Source organism: Carcharhinus amblyrhynchos, chromosome 15, assembly GCF_965287045.1.
Source record: "Carcharhinus amblyrhynchos chromosome 15, sCarAmb.v2.hapA, whole genome shotgun sequence".
NCBI lineage: Eukaryota > Metazoa > Chordata > Chondrichthyes > Carcharhiniformes > Carcharhinidae > Carcharhinus > Carcharhinus amblyrhynchos.
This window is the reverse complement of record NC_137338.1, coordinates 54241155-54260874: the sequence shown is the minus strand read 5'-3', so window position 1 is coordinate 54260874 and position 19720 is coordinate 54241155. Positions and strand designations below refer to the sequence as shown.

The 19720-nt window shown below is 42.3% G+C and overlaps 1 protein-coding gene across 2 annotated transcripts in view; it reads right to left on the bottom strand.

The window, feature by feature from the left end:
• Window positions 1-19720, bottom strand: part of scaf4a (SR-related CTD-associated factor 4a) — a 104633-nt gene that overhangs the window by 34862 nt on the left and 50051 nt on the right. For both annotated transcript variants that reach the window (XM_080203937.1, XM_080203939.1), the window contains exons 2-5: window positions 13877-13960; window positions 5108-5152; window positions 4827-4988; window positions 3974-4109 (exon numbers count right to left, since the gene is read on the bottom strand). In XM_080203937.1, coding sequence (XP_080060063.1) covers window positions 3974-4109; window positions 4827-4988; window positions 5108-5152; window positions 13877-13960 — 427 coding nt within the window. The remainder of the gene's footprint in view (window positions 1-3973; window positions 4110-4826; window positions 4989-5107; window positions 5153-13876; window positions 13961-19720) is intronic.

The following is a 19720-nucleotide window of genomic DNA, read 5'->3' as shown; positions in this document are numbered from 1 at the left end:
TTAACTCAGCCCTCTGGTTACAGCCTGAGCAGTTGGGGGGGGAGGGTGCGAGGGTAGGTGACGTTACGAGGTCTAAAGTTAAGGATAGGGTACAGGTAAGGGAAGAGGCCAAGGATGTCCCAATAATAGAGGGAGTAGGGGGCGTGAGTATGGTTGGTGGCGTTACGGCAAATAGGGTCCAGGTGAAGGCTGGGATGAAAGCACTTTATCTGAACGCACGAAGCATTCGGAATAAAGTGGATGAGCTGGTGGCGCAGATCGACACAAATGGATACGATCTGGTGGCCATTACAGAGACGTGGCTGCAAGGTGACAGGGACTGGGAGCTGAATGTACAGGGCTATCAAGTGTTTAGGAAGGATAGGCAGGAGGGAAAAGGGGGGGGGGGGGCGTAGCTCTGCTGATTAAGGATAGCATCAAGGTGGTAGCAAGGGATGATATTGGAGCCAAGGAGCAGAAAGTGGAATCGTTGTGGGTGGAGATTAGGAACAGCAAAGGGAGGAAGACGCTGGTGGGTGTCTATAGGCCCCCGAATAATGATCTGGAGGTGGGGCGGGCTGTTAACGCGCAAATAAGTGCGGCGTGCAGGAATGGGACGGCCGTAGTTATGGGGGATTTCAATCTGCATATTGATTGGTCGACCCATGTTGGACGCGGTGGGCTCGAGGAGTTGTTCTTGGAATGCTGCCGGGATAGTTTCCTGGAACAGTGTGTGTTGGAGCCGACGAGGGAGAGAGCTATCTTGGATCTCGTGCTATGTAATGAGGCGGGTAGAATTAGGGACCTTGCGGTGAAGGAACCTCTTGGGGAGAGTGATCATTGTATGGTGGAGTTTCTGGTGCAGATGGAGGAGGAGAAAGTGGGTTCCCGGACACGCGTACTTTGTTTGAATAGAGGGGAGTACGGTAGGATGAGAGAAGAATTGGCGAATGTTGACTGGGGGAGCGCGTTGGAGGGAGGGTCTGCTGAGGAGCAGTGGAGGATCTTTAAGGAGATCTTTCTTGGTGCTCAGCGGAAATTTATTCCGATGGTCAAAAAGGACAGGAGGAGGAGAGGTAATAAGCCGTGGATAACGAAGGTGAAGGAAAGTGTTAAATTAAAAGCGGAGGAATTTAGAGTAGCTAAGAGTAGTGGGCGAGAAGAGGATTGGGAGAGGTTTAAATGTCAACAAAGATTGACAAAGAAGTTGATAAAGAAGGGTAGGAGAAACTATGAAGCTGGGCTAGCGCTTAATATAAAAAAGGATAGCAAGAGTTTTTATAAATATATAAAAAGGAAGAGGCTGGCTAGGGTGAACGTTGGTCCTTTAGAGGATGAGAAAGGGGACCTAGTGGTAGGGGATGGGGATATGGCTAAGGTATTGAATAACTTTTTTGTTTCTGTCTTCACGGAGGAGGACGTGAATAATTTGCCGGGTGTTAGTGATGGAAAGGTGGTAGGACTGGAGGGTCTTAATGACATTACTGTTACTAGAGAGGCGGTGCTCGACAGACTGGAGGGGCTGATTGTGGACAAGTCCCCAGGACCGGATGGAATGCATCCGAGGGTTCTGAAAGAAATGGCGGAGGTGATAGTGGATGCCTTGGTGGTTATTTTCCAGACGTCGCTGGATTCCGGGGAAGTGCCGGAAGATTGGAAAACGGCTAATGTTACGCCGTTGTTTAGGAAGGGTGCCAGGCAAAAGGCGGGGAATTATAGGCCGGTTAGTTTAACGTCTGTTGTAGGTAAAATGTTAGAACCCGTCATTAAGGAGGAAATTGCGAGGCATCTTGAAGGCAATTGCTTGATAGAGCGGACGCAGCATGGTTTCATTAAAGGGAAGTCGTGTCTGACAAATTTACTGGAGTTCTATGAGGATGTGTCTAGGGCAGTGGATAGAGGAGAGCCGGTGGATGTGGTCTTTCTGGATTTTCAGAAGGCGTTTGACAAAGTACCTCACAAGAGGTTATTGCAGAAGGTCGAGGGACATGGAGTTGGGGGTAGGGTGTTAGCGTGGATAGAGGATTGATTGTCAAATAGGAGGCAGAGAGTGGGGGTCAACGGGTGCTATTCGGATTGGCGGATGGTGACTAGTGGAGTGCCCCAGGGGTTGGTGCTGGGGCCTCCGCTTTTTACCATTTATATAGATGATCTGGAGGAGGGAACCGAGTGTAAGGTGTCGAAATTTGCTGATGACACCAAGATTGGGGGAATGGCAAATTGTGCGGAGAGTGTGGAGAGTCTGCAGAAGGATCTAGATAGGCTGGGCGAATGGGCCAGGAAATGGCAAATGGAATTTAATGTTGGCAAGTGTGAGGTGGTCCACTTTGGTAGGAAGAATGGTAGGAAGGACTATTACTTACGTGGCGAAAAACTGCAGCAGGCGACGGTGCAGAGGGACCTCGGGGTCCTTGTGCATGAGTCGCAACAACCCAGCCTGCAGGTGCAGCAGGTGGTCAGGAAGGCGAATGGGATGCTGGCCTTCATAGCGAGGGGGATTGAATATAAAAGTAGGGGGGTCTTGCTGCAGCTGTATAGGGCATTGGTGAGGCCGCAGCTGGAGTACTGTGTGCAGTTTTGGGCGCCACACCTGCACAAAGATATTTTGGCCTTGGAGGGAGTGCAGAGGAGGTTTACTAGGCTGATACCGGAGTTGAGGGAGTTGAGCTATGAGGAGAGGCTGAATAAACTAGGCTTGTACTCGTTGGAGTTTAGAAGAATGAGGGGAGATCTCATTGAGACGTATAAGATGATGAATGGGATGGACAGGATAGAGGTGGAGAGACTCTTCCCGCTCAAAAAAGACAGTAGGACTAGGGGGCACAGCCTCAAGATAAAGGGGGGGGCGGTTTAGAACGGAGTTGAGGAGGAACTTCTCCACTCAAAGGGTGGTGAATCTCTGGAATTCTCTGCCCGTTGAAGTGGTGGAGGCTGCCTCGCTAAATATTTTTAAGACGCGGGTTGATGGGTTTTTGATAAGAGAGGGGATTAAGGGTTATGGGGAGAGGGCGGGAAGGTGGAACTGAGCCACGACAGATCAGCCATGATCTTATTGAATGGCGGGGCAGGCTCGAAGGGCTAGATGGCCTACTCCTGCTCCTATTTCTTATAAATTCAATTCCTAATCTGTATCAGAGACAGCCGATTTCAAGGAGAGTGGTCTCAATATTGTCAAGGTTCAGAAATGAAATAAATATAATCATGGTAAGGAACAAAGGCAACCAACCATGATGGAACTCTTCCAGAAAAGATGGAAGATGGGCACAATAAACATTGCCCTCCTGAGCTGTGGAGATTTAAGTCAGTTTAATTGTCCTTTAGTATAGCCCCAATGAAGTCCTGGAAAAATGTTAACTCTGCTTCTCCCTTTATCTTAGTATTCCAGCATTTTCAGTCCTTATTTCCAGTTTTCACTATTCAAAGTATTTTGCTTTTCCATCCCTTACCTAATTGGAACTTCTTAATGCTAACACCAGATATCAATGTGGAATGGCATTATTGTATGATTACAAAAAGATAATTTTTAAACAACTGTTTAACCTTCTCATTTACAATCCGTGAGGGCATATAAACTATTGGAAAAACTTCCAAAATGTCACTTTTATTTCCCTGTACAAATGACTGCGCATGAAAAAATCTACTGAATTAGCTTCACTTATAGTATACCGTTCTCCACTTTACAAAATATGCATTGGCATCATTCTATTCCATATACCAATATGGGTGACCACTATCGTCACAGCAGATTTAAAAGCATTGCCAACTTCCGAATGCCAGGTTTCAAATCCTAAAGGATTTTATATATAATCACCCTGTTGACAATTGAAAAAGCCCTTTACAATGAGGTTGGCTGATTCAAGCATTAGACACAGTCTGCAGGGTAGTCAAAAAAAAATCCATCCTGGAACTAAGGTGTAATAAATAGTTCATGCTCCAGTCAGCTGCATTGTATTACTTTTTTAAAAATGAATAATTCATCAGAAAACATACTTACTTGCATTATTATTATCAGTATTCTCCAGTGCAGGTGGAGCAGAAGTTGCAGTTGCCATATCTAATAATGGCTGTATAACTTCAATCTTGAAAACACAATTCTTTTGCCATAGGTTCAATACGCGAACTATCTTGCTCTATTAAACACGAACAAACAGTGATTCATCAGCCAGATGCAGTCACAAGCAACATAATGTAATTGCAGTGTTTATTCTTCCCACATGTTCACTATGCCAGCATTCACTGCCTCACCCCAGTTCTAACTTAAAACTTCTTCATTCTGCTAAATTTGTAATTCCTGACTCAGATACTGAAACATGCTATATTAATACTGGGTGTAAACACTGGAACATTTTGAAGTTCTGAATGCGTGGTGGTAGTGTCTCCAATTTAAAAAAAAATTTTTGAATGGTGCTAATTTTGACACATCATTAAAAATTCTGAATTTGTCAGGCATATTTGAAGAAAAAATTTATTCCAATATACCACTTATGTCAATACACCTCAATAGCAACTCCCCGTAGTACTAATTGTAACCCATGGTACATCATCTAGTTTTGTCCAACATTAAGTAGTTTCTTCTGTCTGAGTTTGGAAAAACAAAATCTCTGGCTGCACCACTGTATTTCATGACTCCAATAGATTTGGCATCAAAATTTTACCCACGCACCATTACAACGTCACTGAAATCTTATTGACAACAGTGGGGAATAACTTGGGTGGGGGGGGAAAAGAGAGAGAGAGAGAGAGAGAGAAAAAAAAATCTAATTTTTAGGAGTCTTGATAAAATCCTTCCCCAGGAAAGCCCACATACCAGACATAAAACTATCTGCTGCCTATTCTAACGGTCTTACCTTCTCATCAGACGGGCATTTATATAAATATTGGAAAGTCGCAGTAATATTTTTACTAAACCGTGGCCCAAAGACATCCTTTTCTGCCCCAAATTGATGACGTGATTGACGAACAATTGAGTCGACAACATACAATCCCGGAACTTTAAATTCTGGCTTGCACTGCAGGATTAATATTCAAAATGGTGCAATTATTAATTGTCCAAATAGACAAAGGAAAAATGCATTAGTACCAATTAATTATCCGACTTTCAAGAAAACCATTGAAGAATATTTCTCACCTTTTTGATAAACTTCTCTACAATCTGCACAACATGCTTGTAAAGCTGAAAAATGACAGCAATACATTACAATTTAAACTTTTTTATTCAAATCAGTTGAAATACACTATACCACATGGAACTGAGCAGTGCAAAACAATGGTCTGATAAAGGCATTAAATACATATACAAAGAACGTTTGAGTTATTCTGGGTATGATCAGATTTGCTATGTTGAATTTTCAATTTGCTTCAGCCTCACTGTTGTAAAATATTTATGCTTTTTACTTTACATTTTTCTTTCAATGGAGAAAGCTGAGCCCAAATTATTCAAAAGGCATAAAATTAGCAGATTCTGAAATTTTCAAAATCGCAACTTCAATTTATCCATTTCCCCTTTCATTTCCAATGTCTAGTGGTGTCTGGGAATATTAATTTTTCTGAACAGAAATATATTTGCACACTGGAAAAAATAATTTGAAATAGTATTAAACCCTAATATTTATCACAAAAGGAGAAAATCCTATATTCCTTGTACTGCTCATCACTCGCATTTCCCTCTATAGCCCAACCCTACCTCCTCCTGTTATCAATACCTAAAAAAACAGTCTCCAATTCACTAACAATTGCATTTTCAAAATCTCAATCAAATCTCCATTCACCACAACATTTCTGCATCTGCCCTCACCTCCACCTTTTTGCCCCTGTTTGTAACTGGCCATTGTCCCCGAAACAGTCCTCATCCCCAGTCACAAGTCCAAAGGAGACAAATCAGAAATGATATGGCGCATAGCTGATTGGACCACCGAATGCCAGATCTGGCTGGACCAGAAACTTGTATCGGATCATACTCTCACCTATACAATTGCTCATTATTCCAGCGCAATCCTGGAATGTTGAGATAATCTCCAGTTTCTTTCCCTGATTGCAGTCTTCTCAAGCCCCCCTCCTGCGACCCCTTTATCCTTACACCCAATAAATACGATGCAAAAGACTGACCCATCTCCAAGTTCCATTTTCTCAACTTTGCCTTTCTCAACTCATCTGCTGGTGAAAATCTCCATCCACAATGTTGCTACGTTTATACGTGACTATTCCAAAGCACTCCTGGTTGGTCTCCTACATTCTATTCTCCAAAAACTTGACATCATCCCAAACTCGTAGCTCGTGTCTAACTTGCATGAAGTCCCATTCCCATACCACCCCTGTGCTCATTAATTTACATTGCGTGACTGGGAACCAACATCTGGATTTTAAAATTCTCACCATTCTTTTCAAACTCTACCCATGGCTGTAACCATGTCTACAAATATGGATAGAAATAAACTTTCAAACAATATTTTGTACGTTAATAGAGAACTGAAATAAATTGCACCTTAGTACAAACATACTAAAATGCAAACCAGTTGAAGCAAAAACATTGGACATTTATTTACTCATGGGACGTGGGCTTCACAATTGAGGCCAGCATTTATCACCTATCCTTAATTGCACTCAAGAAAATGGAGGCGTGTTGCCTTCTTAAACCGCTGCAGTCCATGTAGTGTTTGAAAATCCAGAGTGCTGTTATGAAAAGAGTTCCAGCATTTTGACCCAGCAACAGTGAAGGAATGGTGATACAGTGTGATGATACTGTGCCTTTAAGAAATATATTTTAATCATGTTCTTTTGCAGGATTTTGTAGACATCCTGTTTTCTGTGACCGGTGTCCTTTATTGCTGCTGAGGCAGTATAACTGATATCATGTTGATTTTAATTGGGATAACGTAGTGTTCTTGGATTTTAAGGTCCTTTGGGGATTGCTGAGTGGAGCTTGATTTGGTAATGATCAACATGCCTAGGGACAGTTCTTTCACCCCCACAGAAAAGTCCAGGTTTTAGTTTTGCTTCTCAGTTGCTGCAAGAAGCTAGTGGAAGAAGGCAGTATCTCCGTCGCCCTCTCTAGAAGCTTGTTCTAAGTTCCAGCACTGAGAAGCTCAGAGGTTTAATACGACATTCAAATGACCAATTCACATCAGGTGTTAAAAAAACTGAAAATCCAACATCAGGTCAATACACTTGCTTTGGTGCCAATCCTAGAGAAGAGTATACGTCTGTGAAATAGTATTTGACATGGAACAACATAAATATCTAAATGTTAATGTTTATACTGTGTTGTGTTTCATTCCTGTAACTGGTAAAAGTTATGCTGCATCTTGTTATATTTTAACTGTGTTCTTTAGTAAACTTTGTTTGGTAAATGTTTCCTAGTGGGTCACCTGAATCATATCTTGGGTGAAACACCTTATGCTCATTCATGCCAAAATCCAAGTGAAAAACTTAGGGTCACCTTGGAGTTTCTGGTGTGTCTTAACAATAGTTCCAAGTTGGGAAGATGAGTGGCTTGGAGGGGGACTTGTTTGAAGAATGTTGCTAGGGCCAGAAAAGTGTAACTATAACGAGAGATTGGATAGGTTAGGATTATTGTCCTTCGAACAAAGATGACTTGAGGGGTGACTTGATACGAGGTGTACAAAATTACAAGGGGAAGAAATACAGTGGAAAGATTTGAACTGTTTCCATGACAGAATAAACTGGTTGAACTCTAACCTGGTGTTGAGATTTCTTACTGTGTTTACCCAGTCCAACGCTGGCATCTCTACATCAGAGAATTCTAGAACCAGGGAACACAGGTTCAACTACACGGCAGAAGGTGTATAGGGCACATGGGGAAGCGTGTTATTTATGCAGAGGATAGTGGGTGTCTGGAATTTATTGCCCGAGTTGATGGAGGCAAAGAACCTAAACTCTTAACAAGCAGCTGGGTCTACACCTCAGGTACTGTAAGTTACAGTGCTATCATAGAATCATAGAACCCTACAGTGCAGAAAGAGGCCCTTCAGCCCATCAAGTCTGCACCAAACACAATCCCACCCAGGCCCTACCCCCATATCCCTACATATTATACCCACTAATCCCTCTAGCTTATACATCCCTGGACACTAAGGGGCAATTTCTTAGCATGACCAATCAACCTAACTCACACATTTTTGGACTGTGGGAGGAAACCCACACAGACACAGGGAGAATGTGCAAACTCCACACAGACAGTGACCCAAGCTGAGAATCGAACCCAGGACCCTGGAGCTGTGAAGCATCAGTGCTAACCATTGTGCTACCGGCTATGGGCCAAGTGCAGAGAGAATGGATTTGAAAGGCACTTATATTAGAATCATAGAATCCCTACAGTGCAGAAGGAGGCCATTCAGCCCATCAAGTATAGAGTATAAAAGCTGCCGTCTAATGCTTCAGTTGTATAGAACGTTGGTTAGACCGCATTTGGAGTACTGCATCCAGTTCTGGTCACCTTACTACCGGAAGGACGTGGAGGCTCTGGCGAGGGTTCAGAGGAGGTTTACCAGGATGTTGCCTGGCATGGAGGGGCTGGGGTACGAGGAAAGGTTGGAGAAACTGGGACTTTTCTCCTTGGAAAGACGGAGGTTGAGGGGGGACATGATAGAGGTATATAGGATACTGAAGGGAATAGATAGAGTCAATAGTGAGAGACTGCTCCCTACACTGGGTACAAATATGAGAGGTCATGATTTAAAGGCGAGGGGGGAGAGGTATAATTTGGATGTGAGAGGAAGGTTCTTTACGCAGAGAGTTGTGGGGGTATGGAACGCGCTACCGAGGAGGGTGGCGGAGGCAGGAACGTTGGACTCGTTTAAGGTTCAGTTAGACAGACACAAGTGAAACGAGGATGGAGGGTTATAGTAGGGGCTATTAAATAAGGTCAGAACCTCGGGAGGCACTGGAAATGCAGACCTGTAAGTTAACGTTTTTGTATTTTTATTCCGCAGGTGGAGGTCCACCTCGTTGTCAAACGAGGGGCATGCACACGGTGGGTCGTGCGTGGGCTGCTCTTGGAAGTTCCGGGAGTGGCCTAGTACTTCGTGTCGGTGTGTGTGCTTGATCGTGGACCGGTAGACGGGCGCCGCAACAGCTCGGTGACTAGCACTGCTGGCTGTGCAGATACATGGATTTGGGCCTGTGTCTGTGGGAGTTTGTGCATTCTCCCTGTGGTTGCGTGGGTTTCCTCCGGGCACTCCGGTTTCCTCCCACACCCCAAGATGTGCTCTTAGGCTGATTGGTTTACTAAATTGACACTATTCTCCCCTGAATCTGGCTAAGTTAGGGGTTCCATTTGTAGACACGCAGGGTAGAATAGGTGTAGGGTGATGCGGCGGCGCAGGCTCGTTGGGCTGAAGGGCCTGTTTCCCGTGCTGGGTTGTTCTTTGTTCTAAGTCTGCACCGACCACAATCCCATCCAACCATATCCCCTTAACCAAATGTATTTGCCCTGCTAATTACCCTAATACTATTGGGCAATTTAGCATGGCCAGTCAACCCAACCTACACATTTTTGGACCGTGAGAGGAAACAGGGGCACCCAGAGGAAACCCATGCGGACACGGGAAATGTGCAGATACTGCACAGGCAGTGACGTGAGGCTGGAATTGAACTTGGGTCCCTGGCGCTATGAAGCAGCAGTGCTAACCACTGTGCCACCTGGATATCCTTGGGCTGACAAGGATAGATGGACAGATAGATCAAATGGCGTCCTTTTGTGCTATAACTTTTCGATCATTCTAACTTGCAGGTGGTGGTGCCCCCAGTTATCTGTTGCCCTTGTCATTCTAAATGATAGTGGTCACAGGTTTGGAAGGTGCTGCCTAAGGAGCCTTGGTGAGTTGCTCTAGTGCATCTTGCAGATTGTACACACCGTTGCTGCATTTCATTGGTGGAGAGAGTGACTGATTTGAATGGGGGTCAGCAGATGAGTTGACCTGGCCAAACTGAGTATCAGCCAGCAGTTTGTTGCTAAGCAAGTGTTCCTTGATAGCATTGATGACCCCTTCCATCATTTGACTGATAATCAAGAGTAGTCTCAACAGTTGGTAATTAACTGGGTGAATTTGCTATAGCCGGGCAATTTCCCACATTGCTGGGTGTTGTTGCTGTACTGGAAGAGTTTGACGAGAGGAGCAGCAAGTTCTGGAGCACAAGCCTTCAGTACTATTGCCAGAATATTGTCAGGACCCACAGCCGTTGCAGTATTCAGTGACTTTGACTGTTTCTTAATATCACGTGGAGTGAATCGAATTGACTGAAGACTGGATATCCTTGATGCTGGGGTTATCCGGTAGAGGCCGAGAAGGATCATCCACTTGGTACGTATGACTGAAGATTGTCGCAAAAGCCTCAGCCTCATCCTCATCTTTTGCACAAAGGTGCTAGACTTTCCCATTGATGAAGACCAGGGTGTTTGTGGAGGCTTCCCCTCCAATGAGTTTAATTTTCTACCACCATTCATGGATGTGGCACAATTGCAGAGCTTAAATCTACAAGTGATTGTAGAATCACTTAGCTCTGTCTATCAATTACTGTTTATGCTGGTTGGAATGCAAGTAGTCCTGTGTTCCAGCTTCACCAGGTTGACACTTCATTTTTCAGCATGCCTCATGCTGCCCATCGCATGTCCTCCGGTACACTTCACTGAACCAGTGTTGATCCCCTAGGTGGTAATGGTGGAGTGGGGGGTAAGCTAGACGACAAGTTCACAAATTGTGGTTGAGTACAGTTCTGACGCTGCTAGTAGCTCACAGTGCTTCATGATTCTCCATTCTCAAGTTTCCCGATCTGTTCGACATATATTCCATTTAGCAGTAGTAGGGCCACACAATATGATCGAGGGCATCCCCAATATAAAGCTGAAACTTCACAAGGACTGTGTGGTGGACACTCCTACTGATACTGTCGTGGACAGATGTTTCTGCAGTAACCAGGGATGGTGTGGATGAGGTCAGACATATTTTTCCCTCATGTTGGTTCTCTCACCACCTGCTGCAGACCTGTTTGAGCATTTTTGTCCTTAGGATTGGCCAGCTTGGGATGAAACTGAGCCACTCTGGGGATAGTGAAGTACCCTATCCAGAGTACCTTCTGCGTCCTTGCCACCCTCAATGCTTTCTCCAAGCAGTGTTTAGCAACAGCCAGTACTGATTCATCAGCTGGGGAGTCATAACAGTATATAGTAATCAGCCAGGGTTTCCTAGCCCGTGTTTGACTTAATGTTATGAGACTTTATAGGGTCCAGAGTCAATGTTGACGGCACCCAGGGCAACTCTCTTCCAACTATATACCACTGTGCCACCACCATCTCTGCTGGGTCTATCCTGCTAGTGGGACAAGATATACCCAGGGATGGTGATATCTAGGACCTTGCCTTCAGAAATAATTCCGTTGAGTATGGCTATGTCACGGCTTTGCTTGAGACAGCTCTCCCAATTTTGGCACAAACCTCCATATGTTACAAAGGAGGCTTTGGCAGGGTTGACAGAGTTGCGTTTGTCACAGTCATTTCCAGTGCCAAGAATCAATGTTGTGTAGCCTGTCCAGTTTCATTCCTTTGAGACCTTTCAGCAGTCGAATACAACAGAGTTGCTTGCTAGGCTATTTCAGAGGGCATTTAAGAGTCAACCACATTGTTGTGCATCTGGAATCACACGTAGGGCAGACCAGGTGAAAACGGCAGCTTTCCTTCCCTGATGGATATCAGTGAACAAAAGGGATTTTATTACGACAACCGACAATGGTTTCATGGTCATCATTCGGCTTTTCCGGAATTTTTTTTTATTGAATTCAAATTACACTCCATAATAAGTCCACTACAAAAGTATCTAAAGTAATCTTGGGTGACACGGTGGCCAGCATTGCTGCCTCACAGTGCCAGGAACTCGGGTTCGATTCCAGCCTTGTGTGACTGTGTTTGCACATTCTCCATGTGTTTGCCTGGGTTTCCTCTGGGTGCTCTGGTTTCCTTCCACAGTCTAAAATGTACAGGTTAGGTAGATTGGCCAAACTAAACTGCCCCTTGGTGTTCAAAGATGTGTAGGTAGGGGAGGAATTAGTGGGGTAAATAAGTGGGGATAAGGCCTCGGTGACATGCTCCATCAATGAGCCTCCTTCTGCGCTACAGGGATTTTATGAATCTATAACATGGTCGAAAATATCATAATCGCCAATTTATCCAAGCGAGACCTGGCTTGCTATTTAATATAATTGTCACATGACTAGTAAACTACATTTACACTTGAACCATAAAATCCCTATAGTGCAAGAGGCGGCCGTTTGGCCAACTGAGTGTGCACCAATTCTCTGACAGCATTGTACCCAGGCCATACTTCCATTATCCCACACATTTACCATGGCTAATCTACTTAACCTACAGATCTTTGTACACGAAGGGGCAATTTAGCATGGTCAATCCACCTAACCTATACATGTTTGCACTGTGGGAGGAAACCAGAGCACCCGGGGGAAATCCAAAGAGACACAGGGAGAACGTGCAAACTCCATGCAGTCACTCAAGGCCGGAATCAAAGCCCGGTCTCTGGCGTTGTCAGACAGCAGTGTTAACTACTGTGCCACGCCCCCCCAATCCTCAAATCAGTAAAGCAGAGTTTTGGAGCTATATGTTAGGCAGATACATGAGCCAAGTTTCTTACCCACCTTTGGGAGCAAACCTTGACTTCTTTTCAGCTCTATGGCACCTTAGCATGCTTTGTCAAACTTAAGCATCTTCAAAGCAGACACCCACAACCAAGAATGGCACACCATACATCACAACAAGTGAATGCATGCATATCAAGTTGAAGTATTAATACTTCATACACTTGATATACTGGGTCTTAACACGCCATCGGTAAAAGCCTCATACTTCCATAAGAAATGTAATTGACAGTAAGTCCACAGGCCAGAAATTCTTCTAATGGTAGATTCATTGATTTTATTCAGCGATCCATGTGTTGTATATAAAGCAATTGGATAGTGACCTGCTGGATCACTAATGCAAGCTCTGGTTTTAAGCAAGGTTAATCAGCTCTAATTAGTTTCCAGAATGCCTCTTTGCTACCATCTCAAGGGCCTGCTACAATTTTACCAAGGTTTATAAACCTGGTCGTTTTCCTATGCATTGGCAGCCATGGTCTTTCTTGGTGGTACAGGTTGTGTATTTGGAAGGTTTTATTGAAGGTGGTGTGGTAAATTGCTGTAGTGCATCTTGCATATTGTCTATACCACTATCATTACGTGCTGGTAGTGGAAGTGCCAGTGATGGACGTAGCAAATATTTAAGGTGTTGGAGGGGGTGCCAGTCAAGCAGGCAGCTTGGTAGTCCTAGATACCGCCAAACTTCTTCAGTGTGGTTAGAGCTGCACTCATCCAGGCAAGTGAAGAATATTACATCATTCTTCTGACTTGTGTCTTGTAATTAGGGATTGGCAATAAAGGATGGACTTGTCTGCAATGCCCAAATGCCACAATCAAATAAAAATACAGAATGGTACTTTTTCTTCCTGTACCCGTCTACCACGGCCTAGTTCGATATTCTCTAATAATTAATTAACATTAATTAAAAAGCATGTTAATGAAAGGTTTCAATATGGATCCCTACAACATTCCAAGATGATCCAACTGAATCACAATTGGACTTTTCCTGGTCATAAAGTTCCTTCAACTTATCCTTGGCAGATTCAGATTGCGATGTAATAAAGAAGAACTTTCATTCCTCAAAAGTTACCTTGTTGAATGCTTAGTTGACGAAGAGAACAGAACCTCAAGCATATGCTATTCATTTCTCCTAACTTATAATATAATCAGAAATGGATACTCAGAAGGAAAGAGCAAGTACAAAACAAGTTCAAAAACAAAATCAGGAATAAAGTGAAGCAAAATGTCATTTTCCTACCTTTATAGCTTTGATAGCAGCTTTAGTAATAAGGATCATCTTTGCCCGAGAAATTGGTGGCTTTAGTTCCATTAAAGAAAAGAGCTGAAATGTACAAGAAAAGCACAAATAGTATTAACTGACTTGAACTCAAGTCCCTTTTAGATTACTCCTGGATCCCCAAACAGGAGCAGTCCACATTCAAGCAGTGAGAATACAGTGCATTCATGCACTGTTTAACACCATACTTTATGGCCACTCTTCCCGCTCTATATAGTAGAGGGTGAAAAACACCAGTACCAAATAAAGTATATGTCAGAAAAAATTCTGTCATGGTTTTGCCTTCATGCACTTCCTACCAAGCCTTAGAGCTATAAAAATGACAATTTCTCATAAACCTATCCAATGTTTCTGTTGCTTCACAGTACTGTTACTTCACAGTACTGTTACTTTCCAAAGACACACCGCTAATAAATCTTTAAACCAACGGATAAGAAAACCTAGTATCTGCCTCCCATCCAGCATTCACTTTTTAACCATGATGGAGAGAATGTAATTTACTAACAATTAATTTTCTTGAATTTACATTCACCATCATTAAACACACTGTGAAAGACAAACACAGATTAAGAGTCCACTTTCACTCTAGAGTTAATAATCAGCCACATCTCCACAATACTTAACTTGATGTAATTTAAAACATGTTCTCATCTGGAAATAATACTGCATACTTTCGCATAGCAGCATGCAGTTCCCTTATCCGCTTTTCTAATGAAGCCATCTCTATTGGATTGACACTTCCATCACTTATAAGATTGACATAATTCATAACTTTGGACAATTAAAACCCAAGTTTAATAAATTATCTTCGTCATGGTATTCTTAGGCAATATCAAAATGTTACCAATGTACAATTATCAGAAGAAAACCTAGCTGGTGTGTCAACTGTCATATCACCCAATTGTTCAACAGGTGGTTGTAAAAACTGCACAGCAAATACAAAGCTGGAAAAAAATTAATTTGGTTGAATTTAAGAATTAATCTAAGCTGCATAAAGCATAATTTGACCACTTATAATCAATAATATTTATTTATTTTTATTCATTTATGGGACTGGCTGGCCAGTACTTATTGTCTGTCTCTAGATGTCCTCGGAAGGCAGTTCATAGTCAACCACGTCAGTGTGGCCTTGGAGGGAGTGCAGAGGAGGTTCACTAGGCTGATACCGGAGATGAGGGGTGTTAGACTATGAAGAGAGACTAAATAGACTGGGTCTGTACTCGTTGGAGTTTAGAAGGATGAGGGGGGGATCTTATAGAGACGTATAAGATAATGAAAGGGATGGATAGGGTAGACATAGAGAGATTCTTCCTGCTCAGAAAGGACAGCAGGACTAGAGGGCACAGCCTCAAGATGGGGGGGGGGGGGGGGGGGCGGGGCGGGCAGTTTAGAACGGAGTTGGGGGGGAACTTCTTCACTCAAAGGGTGGTGAGGGTACCTCGCTAAATATATTTAAGACACGGGTAGATAGATTTTTGACAGACAAGGGAATTAAGGGTTATGGGGAGAAAGTGGAACTCAGCCATAATCTTATTGAATGGCGGGGCAGGCTCGAAGGGCTAGATGGCCTACTCCTGCTCCTATTTCTTATGTTCTTATGTGTGGGTCTGAAGTCACATGTAGGCCAAACCAGATTTTCTTCCCTAAAGGACATCAGTAAACCAGGATGGTTTTTCAATAATTGTTTCATGATCATCAGTAGATTCTTAATGCCTGATAATTTTTATTGAATTCAAATTCCACCATCTGCCATAGTGGGATTCAAACTCAGGTCTCCAGAATGGTAGCTGGGTTTCTAGATTAATAGTCTAGCAATAATACTACTATAGGCCATTGCCTCTCCAACTGAAATTTACATTGTAGTTTTGAATATGAAAAGACTCATTAGAAGCCAAGTAATGATTGTGGCAAGTTGTCATTAATCATAAATTTGATGTTTGGCAATAAGCTAATCAGGCAGATATCCCTATAACTTCTACAATATGCACATATAACACAAAATGAATTTCAAAGTTCATATTTACAGAAAAAAATTTATTTGCTTCTTAAATATTAATTTCTCAATTACTCAAATACACTCAGTAAATGGTTACATACTCATTGATCACCTGAACAGATGTTTGTATCTGGCATTGTATCAATAGCAAAATTATTGAACTAAAATCGAGTGTTATGGCATTGAATTTCAAAAGGGAAATTCAAGAGTTGGTAATAACTCAAGGGCATTTGTAAGGAATTTGTTAGCATAACCAAAAGATGTTGTTATAATTAACTTTAGTTGTGTGCATCTACAGCTTACCATACCCGAAGTTCCATAAATATATGCATTGAAATGCATTTTTACAAGGTTTAAAAAGCAAAAAATTGCAAAATATGCACAAAGTTCTATATTACATCCCTTAGACCATGGAGGGCATGGGAACTGACCTTTATCTTGTTCTCACCCAGCATCCAAGTCCCCATACTCATATTAAGCAGAAACGACACTTGTCGATTCCTGCCTCATAGTGGAAATAAATCTGCACCACTCCAACTAATGCCCCAAATGAGATCAGCAAACAATAGAGTTCACAAGTTCATCCCAAATCTTTGATTTGGTACTGATTTGGTCCCTCATTGAGCCATAAGACGAGTTCAGCAACATTCTTCATGGACATTTATATTTAAATAATATTGCCATTTTTGATATGTAATTGATTTGCTGCAGTATTAATAAGAGATTTCTGTTGCTTGGAATTAGATACTGCTGATGTAAATTGTTGAAAAGAACAACAATATCAGGCTTACTCAGTTAATCTAGGGTTTAGGGAACAGTTGCAATATTTAGAGACCGAGTATAACAGCGTATGTATGACCTGCATCCCTTTAAGGTACAACCTGCAGGGAAGTGGATTAAAGAGATACCACGAGGTCACATGATGCTTAATGAGAAAAGTCCTGCTTCTCAAAATCAGAACAATCATTTTGCTCAAACTTCCCTTTGAGGCCAATTTTCCATTAACTGCACACAAGGAGCATTTGCAGTCTTCAAATGAAGCAGGGTTATGAACCAGGGACTATAGATATAATTCAGTCCTCATTTTAAATTCCTGCCTTTGGACATTGTTACATACTTCCATTATAAATTGCTATATCCATATTTATAGTGGAAACCTCAAATTATACTTTAATTACACCCACTTGATGCTGGAAGACAGTGGCAAGGGAAGGAAGGAATGAAAGGGTGCAGTTCCGTGACAAGTTTAAATGGGAAGTTTATTCATTTGAACGTGGAGAGGAATTTGTAATGAAATGAACTTAAGCACAGCAGGTACAAATGCAAAATTAATATAGTCACAATGTGATATAGATTAGTTCACAAAGTGAGAAGGCACTTGCTCATACAGGTGGAGTGATTCTGAAAGGAGTCAAAATTGCCTAAAGCAGGTGAATCAAACTATGATTCTACTGGCACTAGGGGCAAGCTGAGACACTTCAGACATCAGTGACTACGACTAATATGTTTTACTTGTGACACTTGCCACAAAGAGGGAAAGAAAAAATAGAGAGAAATGAGAGGAGGGAAAAGTGAGAGATGGGTTATAAAATATGCAGTGAAACAGCATTGGGGGGGGGGGCGGGCGCGGAGGTTGCAGAAATGAAAAGACTCCATATCTGCAATAGGTCATTTGTCAGTATGTGATTCAGCAGCAGGTGCCTCTTCTTGAGCTTCCTTCCAGCTCCTGCAGTATTAGCCTTTAAAATCTACCTTGTTTCAAAATAAGTTACACATAGGTGAAGCAGAGCTTGCTATCTTGGGTGGTCCAGTGCATTCCCTTTCAAGCTGTTAAGGTAAAACCAACCTTCCTCAACTAGGCTTTCAGGCTATCTTTGAAACATTTCCACTGGTTGCTATGATCTCGACCAGGCACAAGCTAGCAGCATTCTGATGCAGTGGTCTGTACGCTGCAGTTGCAATGTGAGAATGGTCCTCTTCATGCTTTGATCACCTGATTCTTGAAGGATTTATGAGTTTGCACGTTGATCAAAATGATGCACAGGATCTTCCGTAGGTAGCACTGATGGCACGTCTTGAGTTTTCTCAGGTTCGGCAATACATCACCCAGGTTTCACACCCATAATGTGTCGAGAATGATTACATTATAGAATGTGACCTGTCTGCCTGCAAGTGATAGTTCATGAAAATTCATGAGTTGCTTCCAAAAGAAGGGGTTTGTGCACTGGAATCTGTGCAGGATCTCCAAGTCTATGGTCATTGGCCAGGACATATGGCTACCAATTCAGTAATGACTAATACTATTTACAATATTCATAAATTTGAAGTGAAAAATTGGAACCAAGACCTTTCAAGTTCGCAGAAGGCATCAAAGCCAATTAAAAACAACATGGAACAGGGTTATCAAATGCAGAAGAGCTTGATTAGATCAGGAAGGTGAACTGATTGGTTGAATCAAATGTGCTGAATCATGGGATGGCGAAAGGAAAACATGATAACAAAATGATATTCTACACTGATAAAGCAGGTGCATTTTGTACAGCCACAGGAAAGACAGTAAGAATAGACAGAGAAATGTGGCAGAAATCTCAAGAAGCAGTTATAATTCAGGTTACGGTATTATGATAAAGACTTCCATGTAAAGTGTTTTTAAACTGTTAGTTGGAATTTAGCATTCCAGTTGTAAGGGGAAACTACGCAGAAGTTTGTATTATTCTAGTGCTAATATTCTTTCAGTATTGCTAAAAAATGAATCATCAAATTCTTTCAACCAACTTCTATTTCTCCCTCCTACTTTCTGCCATGAAGTTCCATTACCAAGCCTAATTTGCCATTAAGATTTATGGGTAATGAAACTGATGTCTCGTACTTAGAAATTATCTTCCATTGTTTCAAATGCCAAGTGATCATGCTACATTTGACTCCATTTCATAAGACACCTGAAAAAAAATCTGGATGTCTACAATGATTGACATTTAGCATTTCCTTATTCACCTGCAATTAGATTGGATGCAGGGTGGGGTGGTGAGGGGTGTTAAAATTACGTTAGCTTTGGAGAGAACCCCACTACAATTTGCAATAGTTATTATATAAATAAAACTGTAATAAATTTGTTAACATGCATATTCTGCAAATACATCTGTGGTGCTTCAGCTCTGTCGGAGTTATTTGCAGGGGGCACTGTTTTCCTTTAAAACATGGATGTAATGTCATGATTTGAAACTAATACAATGAGAGAGACTTAGAAAATGTGGTTAAAATCTCAACGGCCCAGGACATCCCCTATTAACGAAAATAGCTCTGTTTCATGGATAGCTGGGGTTATTACATAATTCTTTTTTCTGCCCACTTCAGGATTAAAAAAAATCCTAAGAATTCACTGATGCATTAAAAATGCTATGGAAATAAAATGAAACATTGTAGAAATGGTCCAAAACATGGAACATTAATTAGTTTGATTTAACTGCCTGAGTTAATTTACATTTTTGGGCAGCATGGTGCACAGTGGTTAGCACTGCTGCCTCACAGCAACAGGGACCCAGGTTTGATTCCTGGCTTGGGCCACTATCTGTGTGGAGTTTGCACATTCTACCTGTGTATGGGTTTCCTCCAGGTGCTCCGGTTTCCTCCCACAGTCCAAAGATGTGCGGGTTAGGTGTTTTGGCTATGCTAAATTGCTCCTGTGTGTCAAGGGAATTAGCTGGGGTAAACACATGGGGTTATGGGGATAGGGCCTGAGTGGAATTGTGGTTGGTGCAGACTTGATGGGGTGAATAGCCTACTTCTGCACTGTAGGATTCTGATTCTAT